This window comes from Astatotilapia calliptera, chromosome 18, assembly GCF_964374335.1.
Source record: "Astatotilapia calliptera chromosome 18, fAstCal68.1, whole genome shotgun sequence".
Taxonomy (NCBI): domain Eukaryota; kingdom Metazoa; phylum Chordata; class Actinopteri; order Cichliformes; family Cichlidae; genus Astatotilapia; species Astatotilapia calliptera.
Genome location: NC_137439.1, coordinates 1,560,093 through 1,580,914, shown reverse-complemented (window position 1 = coordinate 1,580,914; position 20,822 = coordinate 1,560,093). Strand labels below are relative to the sequence as shown.

The 20,822-nt window shown below is 40.9% G+C and overlaps 1 protein-coding gene across 1 annotated transcript; it reads right to left on the bottom strand.

The window, feature by feature from the left end:
- Positions 1-257: 257 nt before the first annotated feature.
- LOC113010375 (uncharacterized) lies at positions 258-4,725 on the bottom strand. The gene is made up of 2 exons (XM_080292408.1): positions 4,198-4,725; positions 258-1,961 (listed from the first exon to the last, which is right to left on the bottom strand). Exons 1-2 carry the CDS (start codon positions 4,367-4,369, stop codon positions 1,093-1,095), a joined length of 1,041 nt encoding a protein of 346 aa, XP_080148534.1. The 5' UTR covers positions 4,370-4,725; the 3' UTR covers positions 258-1,092.
- Between the last annotated feature and the right edge of the window lie 16,097 nt (positions 4,726-20,822).

The window sequence follows — 20,822 nt, the reverse complement described above, 5'->3', positions numbered from 1 at the left end:
GTCCTGCCTACCCAACCTGATGATCCCATTAGCACAACACGCCTACATTCTTACAAAACGCAAAAGTTAAAAAACGACAAAAAACAAAAATGAAAAAATATGTCATCCTTAATGAATGGAATAACCAAAAGTGATACAGTGAGATGCAAAAGGTTGGGTAACATTGTTAATAGTCATTATTTTCCTGTATAAATTGTTGGTTGTTACAATAAAACATGTCAGTTAAATACATCATATAGGAGACACACACACAGGGATATTTGAGAAGTGAAATTAAGTTTATTGGATTTACAGAAAGTGTGCAAAAATTGTTTAAACAAAATCAGGCAGGTGCATAAATTTGGGCCCCACAAAAAAAAAAAAAGAAATGAAATCAATATTTAGTAGATCCGCCTTTTGCAGAAATTCCAGCCTCTAAACGCTTCCTGTGGGTTCCAATGAGAGTCTGGATTGTGGTTGAAGGCATTTTGGACTGTTCCTCTTTACAGAACATCTCTCGTTCATTCAGATTTGATGGCTTCCAAGCATGGACAGCTCTCTTTAACTCACACCACAGATTTCAATAATATTCAGGTCTGGGGACTGAGATGTTCATTCCAGAACGTTGTACTTCAAATTGAGTTTCAACTTTGCCACAGAGAAATATATCAATAAATAAAACAGCTAAAATTCATTTTTTGATAGTCACCATATTTTCATTGACGCATTTGATGAGAACAGATTAACCCTATAACACCCTTAGTGTCATATTTGCTACATTAGTTTCTAAGACCTCCATCTCATCAAAACAAAAACATCAAATTATCAAAAGGGAAACAAAAAGTATATTTCTATTATATATCATAAACAACATGACATTAAAAATGTGGATTTTGTTATAAGGGTTATTAAACATCTCAGCCCCGCCCCAGAAAAATTATTTATTTTTAGAATTGATGGATTGGGTCTTACAGGGTTAAATCTGCCTTATACATGATAAACATGGTATTTAAAGGTATCTAAACTCTGAAAGTACTCATGTGAACCTGTATAAATTCTCAGATATTCTTCCACGCTTGGCTTCTCAGACATTGTTCTCTAAATGTTTCAAGACTACGATTTCTCACCTGTGTGAGTTTTCATGTGGCGCCATAAATGACTGCTAGATGTGAACATTTTCCCACATGTTTTGCAATGATACGGTCTCTCACCCATGTGGGTTTTCATGTGGCGCCATAAATGACTGCTAGATATGAACATTTTCCCACATGTTTGACAATTATACGGTCTCTCACCTGTGTGCGTTCTTCTGTGTGCCGATAAATGACTACTACTTGAGAACACTTTCCTGCATGTTTTACAATGGTACGGTCTCTCACCTGTATGCATTCTCATGTGTATGGTCACACCACTGCTTCGCGTATAACTTTTCCCACATATTTCACAAGAATATGGTTTCTCACCTGTATGGGTAGTCAAATGGCCTTTAAGTGTTGATAACATACAAAACTTTTTCCCACACGTTTCACAAGAATATGGCTTCTCACCTGTGTGGATTCTCTGATGTCGAGTCATTCTGTACTTACACTTAAAGGATTTTCCACAAAGATTACATGTTATAGACTCGTTACCTGTGTCAGAATTACTCTGACTTTCTAAGTTACTATTTGTCCCTGAGTCTAAATTCCTACTTCCTCCGTGATTTTGGCTCTCATCTATAGGAGAGGTTTGAAAAGGGAGCTGGTTACTGTTTGCTTCTGGTTCATGGTGGTCTCTTTCCTCAGCAGCAGTCACCATAAAGGTATCAATCTCCTCCTTCAGTCCAACCTGCTCACCCTCCTGACTGGTGCAGAGTTCCTCCTGTTCCTCTTTAATATGTGGAAGTTCTGGTTCCTCCTGGTGCAGAGAGTTCCTCTCCTGGCTCCAGAGCTGTGGCTCAGGGAGAACCTCCTCGTCCTTACAGACAGGCTGCTGTGGGAGTTCTGGCAGGACAAAAAGGAAATGAGGAAAAGGTAATGATGATAGACTGAGAGCTCCTTTTTTTTTTTTGAATCTGCTTTTCTTTACAGAATCTCAAGAGATTATGAGAAAAACAGCGACCCAGGGTTGGATGTAACTTATAGCTGATTTTGTTTTTTGTTAGTGCATTTACAACTGTTGAAGTATTGCAGATAAGGTGGGTCCAAGTTTTTGTCAGAGTCTGCGCAGTAGTTGCTTGAGGTGGAGCGTCTACATTACTTTCCCGCCCATACACCTGCTGGACGTGACCACGAAATCGCCGACCTTTAGATTTTATGTAGCCCGGCTGCTCCCACTGATGACTCATTAAATTAAGGTAAATACAACCACATTGCTCCTATTTATAAAAACAAAGAAACAAAAACCCAAACCCCCCAAACAAACAAAAAATGTTATATGTTGTTACACCCCGGCCTAGGCAACCGGGGTGCAACGTAGAAAAACAGAAATAAGGAAAATAAAACCACGAAGGCTCTCCACCAAAATCCCAAAATGAAAATATCCCATAACGAAAGCATTGACAAACCCATTCACAACTATTTACAACAAACTATTTATTTACAACACGGGGGGGGGGGGGGGGGGGGAGATCGCGACCATGACATACTGAAACACAAGGCTTAAATACATAGAAGGAGCAATCAGGGAAGGGACCACAGGAGGGAAACACAGCTGGGGCAAATTAGACCTGACGAGACAAGGAAAAGTAAACTGAACACACTAAGATAACACAGACTTTCAAAGTAAAACAGGAAATACATGACAGTCACGCAAAAAACAAAACACTGACAACACCGAAACGTAACAATGTCTACAACATCTAACAGCACTATGTTGGTAATTTGTTAGCTACATTAGCCGCTAGCATACACATTGTGATGTGAGAGATTTATGATATTTGGAGTGTGCAGTTAGTGTGTAGTGTAGTCAATAGCTTTGTTGTGTGTGTCGAAACAATGATGCAACTGCTGAATGTCACAGTTGCTGCCAAAAAGCCACCAAAGGCAGATTACAGAGCAAACGCTGTCGCCAGGTGGAGTGATACACCTCCGGCTGTCAGGCCTGAGGCTAAAAAGAAAGAAGAAGATACCAAACAAGGCAAAGTAAACTTTTTCTTTTTTCTTATAAATATACATCCTCTCTGGTTACTCTGGTATGAATGACTCTCAAGTACTTTATGGTAAATAATACAATATTGTAGATATTGGAGAAATTCTAGATTGAAGCCTTTAGTTCAACATATAAATGATTACCTTTGACCTTAATCGGGTTTAATTTAATGCTGTCAGAGAAAATCTCATGTGCTCTTCATGCAGCTGAAGCTGTGCATGTCTGAGATCAGCAGCTTTCTGAAACAGCAAACTAAGTTACTGGAGAATCTTGTCTTCGTTATCGTATGTTTTACTACTTCGATTTCAGCGTCTTCACCTCACAACTGAAACGTGCAGTTTACTTTGTGTGCACTCAAATGTAGGAAAGTCAACTAGCGCCACCTGTGGCCAAGTGCCACAGTGCATGAAGTTGATAGAGCCAGATTACCTTCTGACAAACATCCGGCTCTGGCTCTATCAACTTCTCTTTGCTCTTGACGAAGGCGGTCGCACTTTTCTCCTCTCCTTCTCCTCCCCCTTAGCTTCCCTGCTTAGCCTCTTGTGTCCTTGTCTAGTCTCGTGTTTGTTTGTATTACTTTCCCTGGAACAGTCTCTCACAGTCTGTTCTCTAAAACCTAAAAGAGGATTTACGGATTTGATCAACTGGTCCCTAAATGCAATTGACATCCTTTTCTCAATGAGAAGTCTGGGCTCGGGTGAGCCTGAGTGCTGAAGATATCTACCTATTCGGAACCATGATAACAGGGTTCTGGCTGATCGGAGCTGGCTTGGCCCTTATAGAAGAATTAAGGAAGCGGAACCGGCTGTTCAAACCCCAACAAGGCTGGATTGTTTTGGCCTCCTAAGCGAAGCAGTTGTTTTGTTTTATTTTATTTTAACTTGAGCCTTCAACTGCTTAATAAATTTAAGAAAATCCACTTTGAGCATATTTTTCTTTTCTCTCTAAATGAACCCAACATTGATCATCACCAGTTAATCTGTAACAGCAGCAGGGATGCAAAAGATGCAGTCGGGTTTTTATTAACCCTCACAATCAGAAACGTCCCGCAGAGCTGTGATCAGGATGCTCCCTCAGAGGGACACTCACCTGTCCTGTGCAGCTTGATTTGGGGTTTCCAGGTGATATCCAGCAGTCTGCGCTGACGGTCGATCTCTTCCTCGTACTGGACGATCGTTTTTTCAAACTCCAAGAATATTTGTTCAGCAGCAGCAGTTAGTCGCTCGTTGATGAACTCTCTCAGATACTGAACTGAAGGCATCGTTGCTGCCGCAGCTCACACACTCAGCTCACACACGCAGCTCACACAACAACAACACAACAGAAGAGTCTCTGCTCAGTCACACTAGAGGAAAGCTAACAGTTTTAGCGCCTTTCCTTTGTTTACTTCCGCCTGGTGTCACGTGATAAAGCTCCGATAGAGCGGGACTGTTAACGCACCTCCCCCTCTCTCTCTCTTATTAATGAATGTAAAGTATTACAGAGAGCTCGGTGAGTCAGTGCAAAGCCGCTAACACCACAGTGATGTGCTGACTCTTTCGGTCCCACACTCCCGGCTCTGTTCACACACGCGCCTTTCCTTTCTTTATTTCCGCTTGGTGTCACACGGTTGTTGCTCCGGCAGAGAGCATTTACCTTTAACTGTTCCGCTGTCGAAGATTTCTCTGTTTCAAATCAGTTTCTAGCTGAAAGAAATGTTTTTTCTGCATCCATGAAAAACAAGAAAATCACAAATATTATCATTTGAATTTTGCTTTTCTGTTTTGAAATGATCTGAATGGTTTTCTTACATTGAACTTTACCGTGTTTCCTATCTTGAATCCACTGCCTCCTTAAACCGATCAGCACCGCAGACTCAGATGACATTTGTAAATCTCATTTTTATAAAAGGAGTTACTGTTTGGATTTGGTGAGTTCAGAATAAATAAAAGAAATATGTTTTCACGCAGTTTAAATACAAAAAACCTCACAAAGTAATGCCTGAATAAAATATTTCTTAATTATTATTACTGTTTAGCTGAGCGCTAATACATTTTTATTATATGCAGATGTTAAATATTTGGCCTATTGTCTATTAAATCAGATGTTCTGGTGCTCCATACTTTCATTTAGATGAGATGATTTAACTTATTACTGTTAACTTTGTTCTTTTCAATTTTAGTTTTGATTTAAATTCATTGTTCGACTTTTTTTTGTCTCTAATCATAACCAAGAGAAAAGTGCTCCATCCTCCCTCCTCACAGTGATGTGCATTTATCTATGTATCCTGCAAAAGATGTAAAATAGATGTTGTAAGATACAGCAGTCATCATTTCACTGAAGACCTTGGAAGCCTTGACATGACTGGAAAGACTGAAGCAGTTCACATATGTTTTTGTCATTGGGTTGATGACAAAGACGAAAGAGAAATGAAGCAGGAAACAGGAGCTGCTGTGGAGGCACAAAACTATTTGATTGGCTGAGATGAACTGTAACTATGATGTCAAAATGTAACTGGCCCCGCCCACTGAACCTTGGTCATTGTGCTGCAGTGGAAGAACATTGTTCATGTGCTGTCTGTCTGGCTTTAATAACTCCAAAGACATGTTGCTGCACCTCTTTTTGCTTCTATCTCACATTATAGGTGAGTTTAAGAACAGGGATTAAAGTTTAGTTGAAGCTGCTGCATTAAGCAGATATACAGACTGCATTTCACTACTTTTCTTCTTTCTTTTTCCAGGACTAACAGCTGGAGACTCAATCACTCCTCAACAACCTGAAGTCACTGAAACAGAAGGAGAATCTGTCACACTCACATGTAGCTATGAGACAACATCAGAGTATGTACGCCTTTACTGGTACAGACATGATTCTGACCTTCAGGCTCCTCAGTTTATACTCTTCAAAGGAGAAAGATTATGGAGTGGTGGTGATTATATTCCCAATAATCGATATGACTCAGAAACATCTTCTACATCAACTACTCTGACCATAGCAGCCCTAACCCTGGCAGACACAGCTCTCTACTACTGTGCTCTACAAACACAGTGATACAAAGTGTAGAAGAGGCTGTACAAAAACCTGAACACAGATATCTGACTACTCTTCAAAGAGGAGGGAAGTGGTATTCAAAGCACAGCTTCATATCAGATGGATTCTGCTAATTCCTGTTTTATCAGAGTCACTGTGGTTACAGCTGCTAATGAAACACTGTGGGAGGATTCACATGAGCAGCAAATCCACATCAACCACAAACCAACTGCAGGAACGTTCAGACACAATAAAAACTGTCAAACATCAAAAGCTGCTCATTTACACTATTTTATATTTAGTGGATGAGGACATGCAGAAATGCAGCAGAAGCAAAATAAACAGAGTAACAGAGGTTTATCTCTTTAAGGTAAAATCTCTCACATGAAGCTAAAAGTCTTCAGCTCAGTTTTTATTCTTTTGCAGAATTTATGTTGTATAAAATAAAAACAGTAAAAACTCTTTGTTCTCATATTTAAATAAAATTCAAATTTCAAGCCAACAGCTGTTTGAGAATCACCTTACTGATGTAGAAATATTTTATTATGTCAAACTGTTATCTTTTGCATTTTTTAGAGATTCAACCAACAAAATGTGAATATTTGTCTTTTTTGTAACACAGTCGAATAAATAAGATTCCAAATATACAACATAAAACTGGTTATTTGCTAGTTTTCTGTTCTGTGTAGAAAACACTGGTTCATGTGTTGAGTTAGGAGCATTTTATGCTTGAAGGATTCATTACTCAGTGTTTAGAGTCTTAACAATCAAAAACATTCTCCTGAAAATGATCAGGTACAAGGACTGGACTGAAAATGAGTGAACAAGCAGCCAATGCAAGGAAAACTTTGAAAGACCTTCAGGAAGCTGGAGAATGATTTCTACCCAGTAATGCACATCACTCAATAACTTCATCATGACTGAGTCTAAAGAAACGCCTGTGATATCTAACAGAGCTGATACTGAACTCTGTATTTATTTTTTCACTCCTACAGATTTATAACTTGCCAAGTATGAGAAATTTAGGAAGAGCTACCAACAGCTGATGCTTTACATCCAAAGCTTCACTCTGTGCAGAAAACAGTGGAAAAGGATTTTTCTAATCAGGCTTTGATATGATAAACTGTGTTAGGTTGTTAAAACCAATCAGCTACAAATGAATCTTTAAAGTCCAGTGTTGATGCTGGCTGGTTTACACGTGTACTTCTGCTGTTTAATACATGAGTGAGATTATTCTACATTCTGCTAAATATTTCAAATATTCAAAGCTCTTTATTTACAGGCTCCACAGAAACCAGGGCCAAGCCTATCCAGAAGAAGCAGCCTTTGGAGGAGGAGCTACAGCAGTGAACATGAACGGCTTCATTTAGGAGCTGAAGAGCTGCTGTGTTCTCTCTATTGTTCATTCAGTCCAAGAGGAAATCATGTTGCTGCTTTTCATTTGGATGATGATAGTCTCCTTTCAGACTGGTGAGTCATCAAAAGATGGAGTGAGATGTAAAAGGAGATGATGGACATGAAAATATCTGGATGTTGTTTGAATTGATTCACTTTTTATAAACTAAGTTTAAAGATGCAGAAACATGATGGTGAAATATGTCTTTGTTGTTTTCAGGATCCTCTGAGGATTTACTGACACCATCTAAAGATGTAGTGACGAGTTTGGAAGGAGGCACTGTGACTCTCTCCTGCAACTATTCAGGCTCTGTCCTCAACCTCTACTGGTACCATCAGAAGTCTGGTTCACATCCACAGCTTGTTATGGCAGAACATTCAGAGCAAACAGAAAAGCTGAAGTTTATACATGACAAAGAAAAACAGGAGTTTCATCTGGAGATCTCCTCTGCTGCAGTGTCTGACTCTGCTGTGTACTACTGTGCTCTGCAGCCCACAGTGACAGGAAACAGCAAAACTCTGTACAAAAACCTTTGGAGCAAAGGCAACAGAATACTCCACAACATCCACTAGAGGGAGCCACACACTGTTAAACCTCTGGTTTGTTAGCACACAGGAGGGTCTCAGGATATTTTAAAACTGTTGATGAGTGAAGCCTGATTTCAGACACTAAAGCATCACAGTGAAGTTTTGACTTCTCTTAAAATGAAACAAGTGAAAGATTTTTCACAATAAAGCACAAAATTCTTCATGACTTAAAAAGAGTCCATTAAGTTGTCTTGATGCGCACTCAATCATCCAGGTAAGGAAATCCCAGAAAGTTGAATCTGTAGCGTCTTCAGTGAGAGAACTTTTCTTCACTCCCCCAGGTGACTTCTTCAGTCTCAGCTGACTTCAGGTTTCCTTATAAACAGTACATTTGCATAATGACCAGCATCACAGATTAACAGTAAGCTAATGTGTCACCGTGTCACAACAAGCAACTATTCTGCCATCACTTCCCTCTGAGTGCTCCTAAAGATTATTCCAAATTCAAGCTTTTCCTTTCAGTCAGGTGTGAGATGGAAACACAGGATCCCTAAGCGTCTATGTTATAAAATCACTTTTAGACCTCACGTTGTACTTTTGTTTGAATCGATTATCTCAGAATCTGAACTTGTGTAAATCTACGTTTGTCCTTCTTTGATCTTCCCTGAGTTCCTTGGACTTTCATATTGTTCTGAGTATTGGTGGATCCCATGAGGTCTGTCTGACAAATCCTTTTTGTGCTGCAAAGAGAAACTACCAGCTTGAGTCAAACACTCATGAGAACTGTGGCCTTGTCAAAGTGAAAGACACTGTAGAACCTTCAGGACCTTTATTATGTATATATTTACATGTAAATCTATTTATTTAAGCCTGTCTGTATACTTTAGGGTCCATGTGAATTAGAGAAAATCCAAAATAAAGTCAAACTTGTGAAGCCAATTATTGTTTTTTAAAGTCAATAAAGGTGAATGTTGAACAATCATTCCACCCTGGAACACTTCAAACAAATCATTAAAACCCAGAATTATCATGACTTTCATGCTCATGATGAGATTATATAAACTTCTGACCACCACACCTCCTACTCTGCTGTGTTTCAAGCTGATTGAAGAGGAGGAAGTTTAAAGGAAGGAGGTGTAACAGAGAAGTGAAGCTACAAACCAAAGAGGAGGCACAGAGGTTCAGGGAGGAGCTGAGCTGTTACTGAAGAACAGACGAGAGAGAGAAACCTCCACATTCAACAGAGTTCAACACTCAGAAGATTCACTTTATTCAACATGTTGATGTTGGACTGTTATGAAACGTCTCTGTTAATGATCATGATTCTAACAGGTGCATGACAATCTGTCAACAACTGCTTCATCCTAATGTTTACATGTTATTTCTGCTTTCTTTGTATACAACACAGCATTTAACAGATTTCTGTTTCTTTAGGTGTCAGCTGTCAACAACTCACTGCAAACAAAACTGAAGAGTCCAGTTTGGAAGGCAGCACAGCTACTCTGTCCTACAGATACTCCAGACAAGCAGCTGGAGGTGACGAGTTTTACTGGTATCGACAATATCTTGGAAAACCACCAGAGTTCCTGATGTCTCACTCGGGAACAGGAGTGAAAATGTCCAACCCAGTCCCTGGAATCACTTTTAATGTGAGTGAAGATAAAACACTGATGACTCTTCAGATCTCCTCTGCTGCAGTGTCTGACTCTGCTGTGTACTACTGTGCTGTGAGGCCCACAGTGACAGGAAACAGCAAAACTCTGTACAAAAACCTTTGGAGCAAAGACAACAGAATACTCCACAACATCCACTAGAGGGAGCCACACACTGTTACACTTCTCTGGTTTTGGGTCATGTAATCGTTTCTGGTCGAGGTCACACCAACTGTGTAAATCAGTAAACACCGCAACGTGTCACGGATCGTCTTTAAACAATAGTATAGTAGGCCGGGGAGGACATGAGTACCCAGGCTGGTTAAGCTCTGGACCTTAACATTCATTGTTAGCACCCAAGATCAAAGTCTCTCAACTAAAGGCGTCTAATGATGTGTTGTGATTACTAACCCAATTATAAAGTTACATAATGACATCCTGTATGAAGGACAATTTTGACAGGTGACACAGAACTATAAATAAAGAATTGGAAGATTATTGTTACGGCTCACGTTATTGAATATTTATAATCATATAAATATATAAATAAATATAATGTGTTTTGGTTTATAATATTTTTAGGGAGGTCTCGAATGGAGAGTAGCCTTTGACTAAGGAGGTTATGGGCAGACTCCATCCAAGTAAGCTGGCTGCTCCAGGTCATCTGGTTGGAAGAGAGGAGATAACACAGGGTGTTTTCTAGCTCCTGGTTGGTTGGTTCAGTCTGACCGTTTGTCTGGGGATGTAAACTGGAAGACAGACTCACCTTTGTGCCAACGGTTGAACAGAACTCTTGACAGACCTGGGAAGTGAACTGTGGGTTGGAGGAGGTCTGAGGAAGCTGGTTGGTGGTGAGCTGGAAGACTCTCGGACTTCCCTCATGAGAGATGGCTACCGCAACGCTCCTTGCAAAAATGTTATTGTGCGGTTCATTCCATGGTGTCAGGTGAATTTCCCCGTATGGGCCCTATGAACTACCTGGAGTGGACGGACATAGGAATGTAAAACTGCCCGGGCGGACCATTCCCAAGGTCTGGTTCCCGGTTCCTGGAACCTCCCAAACAGCAGACTTGATTTATCCAGGCCAGGAACCCACCACACAGGCGGTAGGGAGGATGTTCGATTCCTCCGCGGGCTCGTCAAGTGAAAAAGAATTGCTGTGACAGTGCACCTGGTTTTGTGTTTCTTGATCCAGGTTTGCAGGAGACAATGAAGACCAACCGAGTGAAGCAGAGGGCCCACCTGGCTTGTCATGTATTTAGGGATCTTGCAGTCCGGAGATATGCAAGGTTTTTATCGTCCGTCCAAATGATGAATGGCTGTTCCGCTAGGGGTGGGTTTTGATTATCGATTTATTAAAATCGATTCTAGCTTGGATAACGTGATATCGAATCATTAAAATCCTGAACTGATTTTTTAAATATAAATTAATTTTGCCCGAAATGCCAGAATCTCAGGATAAACCTCACAAAATTTCAACAAACAGCTTAAACAGTAAATGAGAGCAGGCACACGGATTCTGCACAAAGATGTAACCACTGTAGTGTTTTATCACAAGCACGTCCTTGTGAAGGGTTGTTTGATGTTTGGTCAGCTTCCTGCCCTTTTTATGGCTTCACTGTGTTGTGCATGGTGAACCAATACAGGAATTGAACCACATATTGAGTGTGGGGGAGATCATCATTTTACGACTAAGGATGTTGTTAGAAACAGTTGGAGGTCACAAACACAGAGAGACACACATTCTCACACTCACTCAAACCGGTGGGGCTTAAGTTAAGTCTGTGTTTAGGAGTTTTGTCTTTCAGGTGAACCAGTTTTTGTCTGAGCGTGTTGGTGGGTCTGAAATGCATCAGGATGTCATGCTTGGAGAAAACTCTCCTGAGTGTTTCTGATGCACCGGCTACATAGGGGATGACAATGTTGTTATTTTACATTTGACATGTAAAATCAGTCTATTTATGTAAATTTAATGATATTCTAGAAAAACAGTACAAGACAATAAAATACTTTTATATTACAATTTGTTTTTACAGTGTAGATCAAAAACGAAAGAAAACCATTAATCAACATATGAACATTACCTGATGCTGCTGAAGTGAAACAAAGTTACAGAGGTTTTATTAGAGACACAGTGTTTTGCAATTTTGTATCATTTTAAAGTTTAAATTTGTTCAGTCTTCAACAGCAGAAATGAGACTTTCTCTTCGGAAGTTAAAGGAAAAAAAAAAGACAGTGCTGCAAACAACGGTAGACTTGTGCGTAACAAGCAAGCGAACAATGCAGAAAACAGATTTTTAGACAGGAAACTGATCTTGAACTGCAGAGAGAGAGAGAGAGAGATCTCACATCTCATTGATTCTGATGCGTCGGCGGGTCGGCGCTTTGTGTTTACGTCTCTGTGCAGAATCCGTGTTCCTGCTGTCATTTACTGTTGTAGCTGTTCAGTGTTTGTTGAAATTTTGTGAGGTTTAACTTGAGATTCTGGTGTTTCGGGCAAAATAAATTTAGATTAAAAAAATCGATTCAGAATTTTAATGATTCGATATCATGTTATCCAAGCCAGAATCGATTTTAATCGATAAATCGATAATCAAAACCCACCCCTAACTCCAACCGGTGATTGTATTGCATTCCCAATCAATGTTAGGATTATGGACCTTTAACGAAGCATGACCCAGAACTAACAGGGTACCAGGAGCCTCGATGAACCAAATGGTTTCCTGACAGAACCAGAGAGTGGCTTGGTTAGTGATTTAGCGCGGAAACCTGTAATGGCGCCAGAAGGAGTTCCTGGGGAATGTTGAGCTGAGTAACCAGGGAGTGACCTTGAATCAACTAATGGATGTACGGAGTGAGTGTTGGTGTTTAGTGAAATCTTAGTGAATAGCATGACTCTGGGCAGGGAAAATCTGCCAGAATCCTTGTGACTGCTAAGGGACGTGGCCGTTTGGCTGGGAGGGACAGTTGTGAATGTAATGGTAAATGGCCTGTATTTGTATAGCGCTTTACTTAGTCCCTAAGGACCCCAAAGTGCTTTACACTACAATCAGTCATTCATTCACACACTGGTGATGTCAAACTACATTGTAGCCACAGCAGCCCTGGGGCGCACTGACAGAGGCGAGGCTGCGGGACACTGGCGCCACCGGGCCCTCTGCAGTCTGCCAGCAATGCAGACTCTCTTATTTTTGGACTGAAGCAGCACAGAGCTGAAATATGAGCTCCCACCTGAAAGTGAAGATGCTGCTACTAGTGTGTAAAGCAGGAGGAAGTGAGAGAAGTTCAAATCCAGATCAGAGAGGAGGAGGAGAGATTCAGGGAGGAGCTGAGCTGTTACTGAACTAGAAGAGAGAGAAACCTCCACATTCAACAGAGTTCAACACAAACCATAAACTTTACCTTCATTCAACATGTTGTCTTTGGACTATTTTGCACTTTCTTTACTGATTCTCACCATTCTAACAGGTACGTTACAATCTGTGTGTTTAAAGAAACACATTTGAATTGTGATGATTTATAAAAGAATAAAACATGTTTCTGTTCCTTTAGGTGTCAGCTGTGAAGATCTCACTCCAACCAACAAAGAAGTGTTCAGTGTAGAAGGCAGCACTGCTACTCTGTCCTATAGATACTCCAAAGCTGCAGTTTATGATGATTATTTCTTCTGGTATCGACAATATCCTGGAAAACTACCAGAGTTCCTGATCTCTCACTCAGGGTCAGGGGAGAAAATATTAAATCCAGTCACAGGATTAAATGTAAAAGCAGTTGATAATAACAGACAAATGGATCTTCAGATCTCCTCTGCTGCAGCGACTGACTCTGCTGTGTACTACTGTGCTGTGAGGCCCACAGTGACAGGAAACAGCAAAACTCTGTACAAAAACCTTTGGAGCAAAGACAACAGAATACTCCACAACATCCACTAGAGGGAGCCACACACTGTTAAACCTCTGATTCTTGTGTCATTGGACTGATGACAAAGACAACAGAGAAATGAAGCAGTTTGGGTCAGGTGGCAACAATGGCAGATGAAGGTCTGATTCCTGGTTGCTGAAACTAGTTTTGGGTACTTTGTGATGTTCCCCCTCTGGCAGGTCCAGACTCTCCTCTGTGCTTCTGCTCTGAACAACATTTCAGAGTGCCTGGCCTTCTTGAGGTCTCTGAGCAGGATCCTGGACGCTGCATCATCTGGTAACTCTATTGTGCTTCTGAGGACTTTATGTGTCCGAGTGACACAATGGTGGTTTCTGTTTTACTGGACTTGTGTGCTAACCACAGTATAGGTTATGCTTGACTCTGTAATTGCATCATCAGGTCTGCAGCAGTGTGTTCTGGACACTCTGGTGAAGAGAGGAGCTGAGCTGTCATCTGATCACCATCTGGGGGTGAGTTGAGTCAGGTGGTGGGGGAGAATGCTGGACAGGCCTGGCGTATCAAAGTGGTTCAGGTGATCTTCAACTCCCACCTCCAGCAGAGCTTTGGCAGCAGTCTGAGTGAGGCTGGGGACTCATTGCTGATGGGGCTGTGCAGAGCTTTGGCTGCAAGCTGGTTGGTGCTTGTAGTGTTGCTAACCTCCTAACCAGATCTCATTAACTCCTCGTGTTTTGGGGAATGAAAGGTCCAGCTGAAACATCCACTCTTTGTCAGATTGTTGTCTTCATTCTGGTGGTAATTCAGCTTTAATTTATGACTTATCAGTTTGTGCTTGTAGCTTCTGTTACCTCACCATGTTCTCTTGTGTCTGCTCATAGCTCTGTGGACTTGAGTTACCTGAAACCTGAAGGATTCTCTCATTGTCTGCTGTTTGGAAAGGACTGACTTGTAACAGAGCTGGAAAACTCACCTGCCCATCCACTCTCCACCCACTCAGCCTTCTGAAGCCTTCACTTACCTCCCTGACACAGAAACTCTAAAAGTGAAACACAAGAAAGGACTCTAATAAATACTATATAAGCAATTCTGACTGCACTGATACTCAGCAGTCGTTCTCTCGGGCAGTTCTCTGGTGTCTCCCTGCTCTGTCCCTCTGCAGGAAACCTACTTACCTGCCCCCCTGTCTTTGAACCTTCTCAAAATAAAAGCATGTAAAGCTTTAGCCTCATGTGGGCTGTGTTAGAGTCGATGCATTCCTGTAATCATGACACTGAGAGGTTGCTCCAGGGATTTAAATCATGTATTAATCGTAGTGGAGAGAAAATAATATGAATATTTCCTGTGTGAAGATGATGGTGTGATATCAGGGGAAAAGTCCTGAGATTTGGTTCCAAGATGGTGCCAGTGTTTTTGGCGAGCCGTCTCCTCGAGCTTTGTCTACTGTTTGCTATCCCATTTTCTATGATGTTCATCCTGCCCGTATTTTTAAGGAAGCGCTGAATACTATTGGGCCTTGTATTTTATTAATATTGAATGCATCACTGTCCTCAGGCTGTGTACCATCTGCCTCCAAGCATGCTGTTGTTCAACCCGCTATTAAGACGACTAATCTTGACTCCAGTGTTCTTTCAAATTATTGTTGTTCTTTCAATAATTGTTGTTCAAATTAATTGATTTCTAAGCTTCCCTTTTGGTCAAAGATCCTGAAAAAAGTGGTCTGTAAACAACTTCAGACCTTCTTAGACACCAGTGGTATTACTGAAAAATTCCAGTCGGGCTTCAAGCCTCGACATAGTACTGAGACAGCTTTGTTAACAGTTTTTAATGATCTCCTTTTAACCACTGATTCAGGTTGCTCTGTGGTTCTAGTCTTACTGGATCTGACTTCTGCTTTTGACACAGTAGATCACAAAATTTTATTATCAAGATTAGATCAAGTAGTTGGTCTTAAGGGCACAGCCTTATTATGGTTTAAATCTTATCTTTCAGAGAGGTCATTCTCTATCGCTATGGGGCAATACTCTTCCTCCTCTGCTCCCTTTCTCTGTGGTGTGCCCCAGGGGTCTGTTTTGGGCCCTATGTTATGCTCTCTGTACATTTGCCCTTGGGATCTATTTTCCAAAGATATAATATTTCTTTCCATTGTTATGCCGATGACATTCAAATTTATTTTCCTGTGAGTTTGAATGTCGCAGATCCATTGCATACATTGTTTAACTGTCTTCATGATGTGAGAACCTGGCTATCTCAAAACTCTCTTACCTTGAATGACAGTAAAACTGAAGTTAGTGTCTTTGACAGCCATATCCCTCTGAACCAACTAACCATTACCCTTGGCCCACTTGCTAGCTACCTCTCCCACATTGTAAGAGACCTTGGGATACTCTTGGATAGCTCCTTCAAATTAGAGAAACAAGTATCTACTGTGGTTAAATCCAGCTTCTATCAGCTACGTCAAATTTCTAAAGCCAAGCCTTTTCTCTCCCCCAAGGACCTTGAAAAGCTTATTCATGTATTCATTATCTCTAGACTGGACTGTTGTAACTCCCTCTATTTAGGCCTAGTACAGAACGCTGCTGCACGCCTTTTATCAGGTGCCAGAATGCATGATCATATTACTCCAGTTTTAGCTAACTTACACTGGCTTCCTGTGAAATTTCGCATTGATTTTAAAATTCTTTTACTCACTTATAAACTCTTAAATAACGTTGCCCCTGGCTATTTAACAGAACTTCTCCATTTGTATAATCCTAAAAAAGCACTAAGATCTTCAAACCAGATGCTCTTAATGCAACCTAAGTCCAGGCTGAAAACCAGAGGTGATCGTGTCTTTGCTATTGCAGCTCCTGAACTGTGGAACAATCTCCCTACTGCCATTCGCTCTTCTGAGTCTATTCAGTCTTTTCTTGCTTAAAGACCCATCTTTTTACTCTGGCTCTGACTTAAGATAGTTTGACTATCATTTGGTTGGCTTCTAAGTTTGTCTTGTCTTGTGTTGTTGTTTGGTAAATTTGTCTTGTTGTTTTTAAATTTGCTATATAAATAATTTTGATTTGATTGATTGATATCGGGGCTGCCACATGAAGGGGCAAAGTGAACAATTTTATGAATACCCCCGAAAAAAACTTTAATTAGTGTAAATTATCCTCTAATATCAACAATATCCTGGAACACCAACAGAGATCGTTGTGTTTCACTGGGAACACAAAACAGAGAAAATTCCAGACTGTCTGTTAAAGTTGTTGATGGTCAAAGATGAATGGATCTTCAGATCTGCTCTGCTGCAGTGACAGACTCTGCTGTGAGGCCCACAGTGACAGCAAACCCACAGAGATGCTCCACTAGAGGGCGACATCATCCAGTAGGCGGGGCTCTCCTTCTGCACTGTGTTCAACCATTGTGTCAATAATAAGTGCTGCTGTGAAGAGAACAATTCTCAGACTGAATGTTGAACATCAGCTAGTTTCTCCTGTTGATTTAAACCTTGTTGTACAGATGGAACATTGGCTGTGGATTATTCTTGCTGCTCTTTTCTTTGGTGAGATACAAACATCAACATGTTTCCTCTGCACATGATTCACAACAAGGACAGAAAGAGGAGATTTAATCATTTTACACTGTGGAACTTTTCAATAACTTCAATCATGTTTATTGATCCATCTCTTCCTCTGCATGTTCTGTTCTTCCTCAGAGTGTAAAGGAGAAGACAAAGTGATCCAGGAACAAGGAGATGTCATTGCTGCTGAAGGAGACACAGTTACACTTGGATGTAGATTTGAAACCAGTGACCCAGGCCCGACTTTGTTCTGGTACAAACAGAAAAATAACTGCTCGCCAAAACTTTTAGTTCAACGATTTTTCTTATCAGCAGATAATTCTGAAGCAAAGGACAGATTTGATGCCGAAGTCGACAAGAAAGTAAAATCAGTTCCTCTGAAGATCCAGAAGCTTCAGCTGTCTGACTCTGCTGTGTACTACTGTGCTCTGCAGCCCACAGTGACAGGAAACAGCAAAACTCTGTACAAAAACCTTTGGAGCAAAGACAACAGAATACTCCACAACATCCACTAGAGGGAGCCACACACTGTTAAACCTCTGATTCTTGTGTCATTGGACTGATGACAAAGACAACAGAGAAATGAAGCAGTAAAGATCAGAGACAGAGACAGAGCTGCTGTGGAAGCACAAAACTATTTGATTGGCTGAGCTATTAAACTGTCCCCGCCCACTGAAGTTGAGCTCATCCAATGACATTATTTGTTGGTCATTGTGCTGCAGTGGAAGAACATTGTTCATGTGCTGTCTGTCTGGCTTTAATAACTCCAAAGACATGTTGCTGCACCTCTTTTTGCTTCTATCTCACATTATAGGTGAGTTTAAGAACAGGGATTAAAGTTTAGTTGAAGCTGCTGCATTAAGCAGATATACAGACTGCATTTCACTACTTTTCTTCTTTCTTTTTCCAGGACTAACAGCTGGAGACTCACTCACTCCTCAACAACCTGAAGTCACTGAAACAGAAGGAGAATCTGTCAAACTCACATGTGACTATGAGACGAGTGATGACATAGTTTACCTTCACTGGTACAGACATGATTCTGACCTTCAAGCTCCTCAGTTTATAATCTGGAAAGGAGCAAGATCTCGGAGTGATCATCAATATATTCCTGATAAACGTTATAAAACCCAAACATCTTCTTCATCAACTAATCTGACCATAGCAGCCCTAACCCTGGCAGACACAGCTCTCTACTACTGTGCTCTAGAAACACAGTGATACAAAGTGTAGAAGAGGCTGTACAAAAACCTGAACACAGATATCTGACTACTCTTCAAAGAGGAGGGAAGTGGTATTCAAAGCACAGCTTCATATCAGATGGATTCTGCTAATTCCTGTTTTATCAGAGTCACTGTGGTTACAGCTGCTAATGAAACACTGTGGGAGGATTCACATGAGCAGCAAATCCACATCAACCACAAACCACCTGCAGGAACGTTCAGACACGAAGAAACAAAGTAACTGTTGCAACTGGAAAGCAACACCTGCTGAATTTTAATGTACTGACAACTTATAAAAGAACATTAAATGCTAAATGGCCTTTATTTGTATAGCACTTTATTATTTATTATTTATTTATAGATTTCATTAGACCAGCGGTCTCCAACCTTTTTTGCGCCATGGACCAGCCTTTAAGGCGTCGCGGATAAATACAACAAAATAAAACCAGTACCGATATGGAAAAAAAGATTTATTCATAACACACTTGAAAAGACCCAGGAAAACCGAGTTAACGATAAAAGCGTAACAAAATAACGCTAAAAACCGATAAAAAACCCTGAAAACCACCCGAGGCTCAACTCTTGCGGCCCGGTACCAAACGACTCCGTGGCCCTGGGGTTGGGGACCACTGCATTAGTTAGAAGGTGCAAAAATGCACCTGAAGCAAAATAAACAGAGTGACAGAGGTTTATCTCTTTACGGTTAAACTGTCACATCCATATGCTGTGATGTAAGCATCGTCCTGTAGAAAAGACAAGTGTTGGATACCAAGAGTACACGTTATTGCAATCTGATGACAGAAGCACGCTGGCAGTTCAACCTGATGAACATGAACTTCAGACTATCAGAGAAGAATCAGAAACATTCCCACACAAGCTGAACTCCAAATCTCTGTAAAAATGCCAATATCAGAAGTTTCCTTTCACATGCTGCCCCTTGTTCTGAGCAGCCACCTATCTAACATGCTGTCAGGATCTTTGAATTTCATTCTGAGGAAGCGTAACAGGAACCTGAAATAAAGACCAAGAGGAGACACAGACTGTGGGAGGAGCTGAGGTGAAGTACAGAACAGAAAAACTCCACAGTACACAGAGTTCATCATACAGACCACACAAACCCTATTTATTCAACATGCTGTCGTTCAGCTGCTCCACACATCCTCTGCTGATTATAATGATTCTAACAGGTACGCTAATATCTGTACATTTAAAAAACAACTGCTTTTCATTCCAGTGATTCATAAATATATTTCAATATTTATAATTCGTATAAAGCATATTTCTCTCATTTTAGCTGTTTGCTGTCAAGATCTCACTCCAACCAACAAAGAAGAGTTCAGTGTAGAACGCAGCACTGTTACTCTGTCCTACAAATACTCCAAGGAAGCAACTGGAAGTGATTATTTCTACTGGTATCAGCAACATCCAGGAAAACCACCAGAGTTCCTGATCTCTCACACAGGAACAGGAAGGAAAATATCAGATCCAGTCCCTGGAATCACTTTTAATGTGAGTGGAGATAAAACACTGATGACTCTTCAGATCTCCTCTGCTGCAGTGACTGACTCTGCTGTGTACTACTGTGCTGTGAGGCCCACAGTGACAGGAAACAGCAAAACTCTGTACAAAAACCTTTGGAGCAAAGACAACAGAATACTCCACAACATCCACTAGAGGGAGCCACACACTGTTAAATCTCTGATTCTTGTGTCATTGGACTGATGACAAAGACAACAGAGAAATGAAGCAGTAAAGATCAGAGACAGAGACAGAGCTGCTGTGACAACCAAACTACAAGTTTTTGTGACACTGATGACAGTTTGTAAATGATGGAGGTCAGACAGAAAATAAGAAGTTTGTGTTCCTCTGGCGCACAAGAAAATCCTTGAGGAGCCTCCGACTTCACCCAGAGGCAGACTGGTGACAAACATCATTTATTATAACACAAAAAACTGAGTACACTCCTCACATGTTTGTAAATATTTTGTTACATCTTTTCATGGGACAACATTGAAGATATGACAGTTGAATTTGGTGTTATTGCTCTCTCTCATACTGGTCACTGGAAGTCTAAAATCGCACATCATGGCAAAGAAATTCTCTGAGGATATATTTAAAAAAAAATCGTTACTCTACTGTACATAAAGATGTCCTAGGCTTTAAGAATATCGCCAACAGCCTGAAACTGAGCTGCAGCACAGTGGCCAAGACCATACAGCAGTTTAACAGGACAGGTTCAGAACAAGCGTCGCCATGGTCGACCAAAGAAGTTGAGTGCACGTGCTCAGCGTCACATCCAGAGGTTGTCTTTTAAAAATAGATGTATGAGTGCTGCCAGTGCTGATGTTGTTCCCGTGGATGAAACACCCGACGGTGACACGTGGACCTGCCTGGAGACTGATGCATGATGAGGGCTGCGACGTCATGATGCCTGTAACGAAGAAACCACCTGAATGTTGCACTGCAGTGCAA

Excerpts from the sequence above, each read along its gene's own strand:
- LOC113010375 (XM_080292408.1), bottom strand. The coding sequence starts at position 4,369 with ATGCCTTCAGTTCAGTATCTGAGAGAGTTCATCAACGAGCGACTAACT. Across the intron at positions 1,962-4,197 it reads AATCAAGCTGCACAGGACAG|AACTCCCACAGCAGCCTGTC; the intron begins GTGAGTGTCCCT and ends TTGTCCTGCCAG.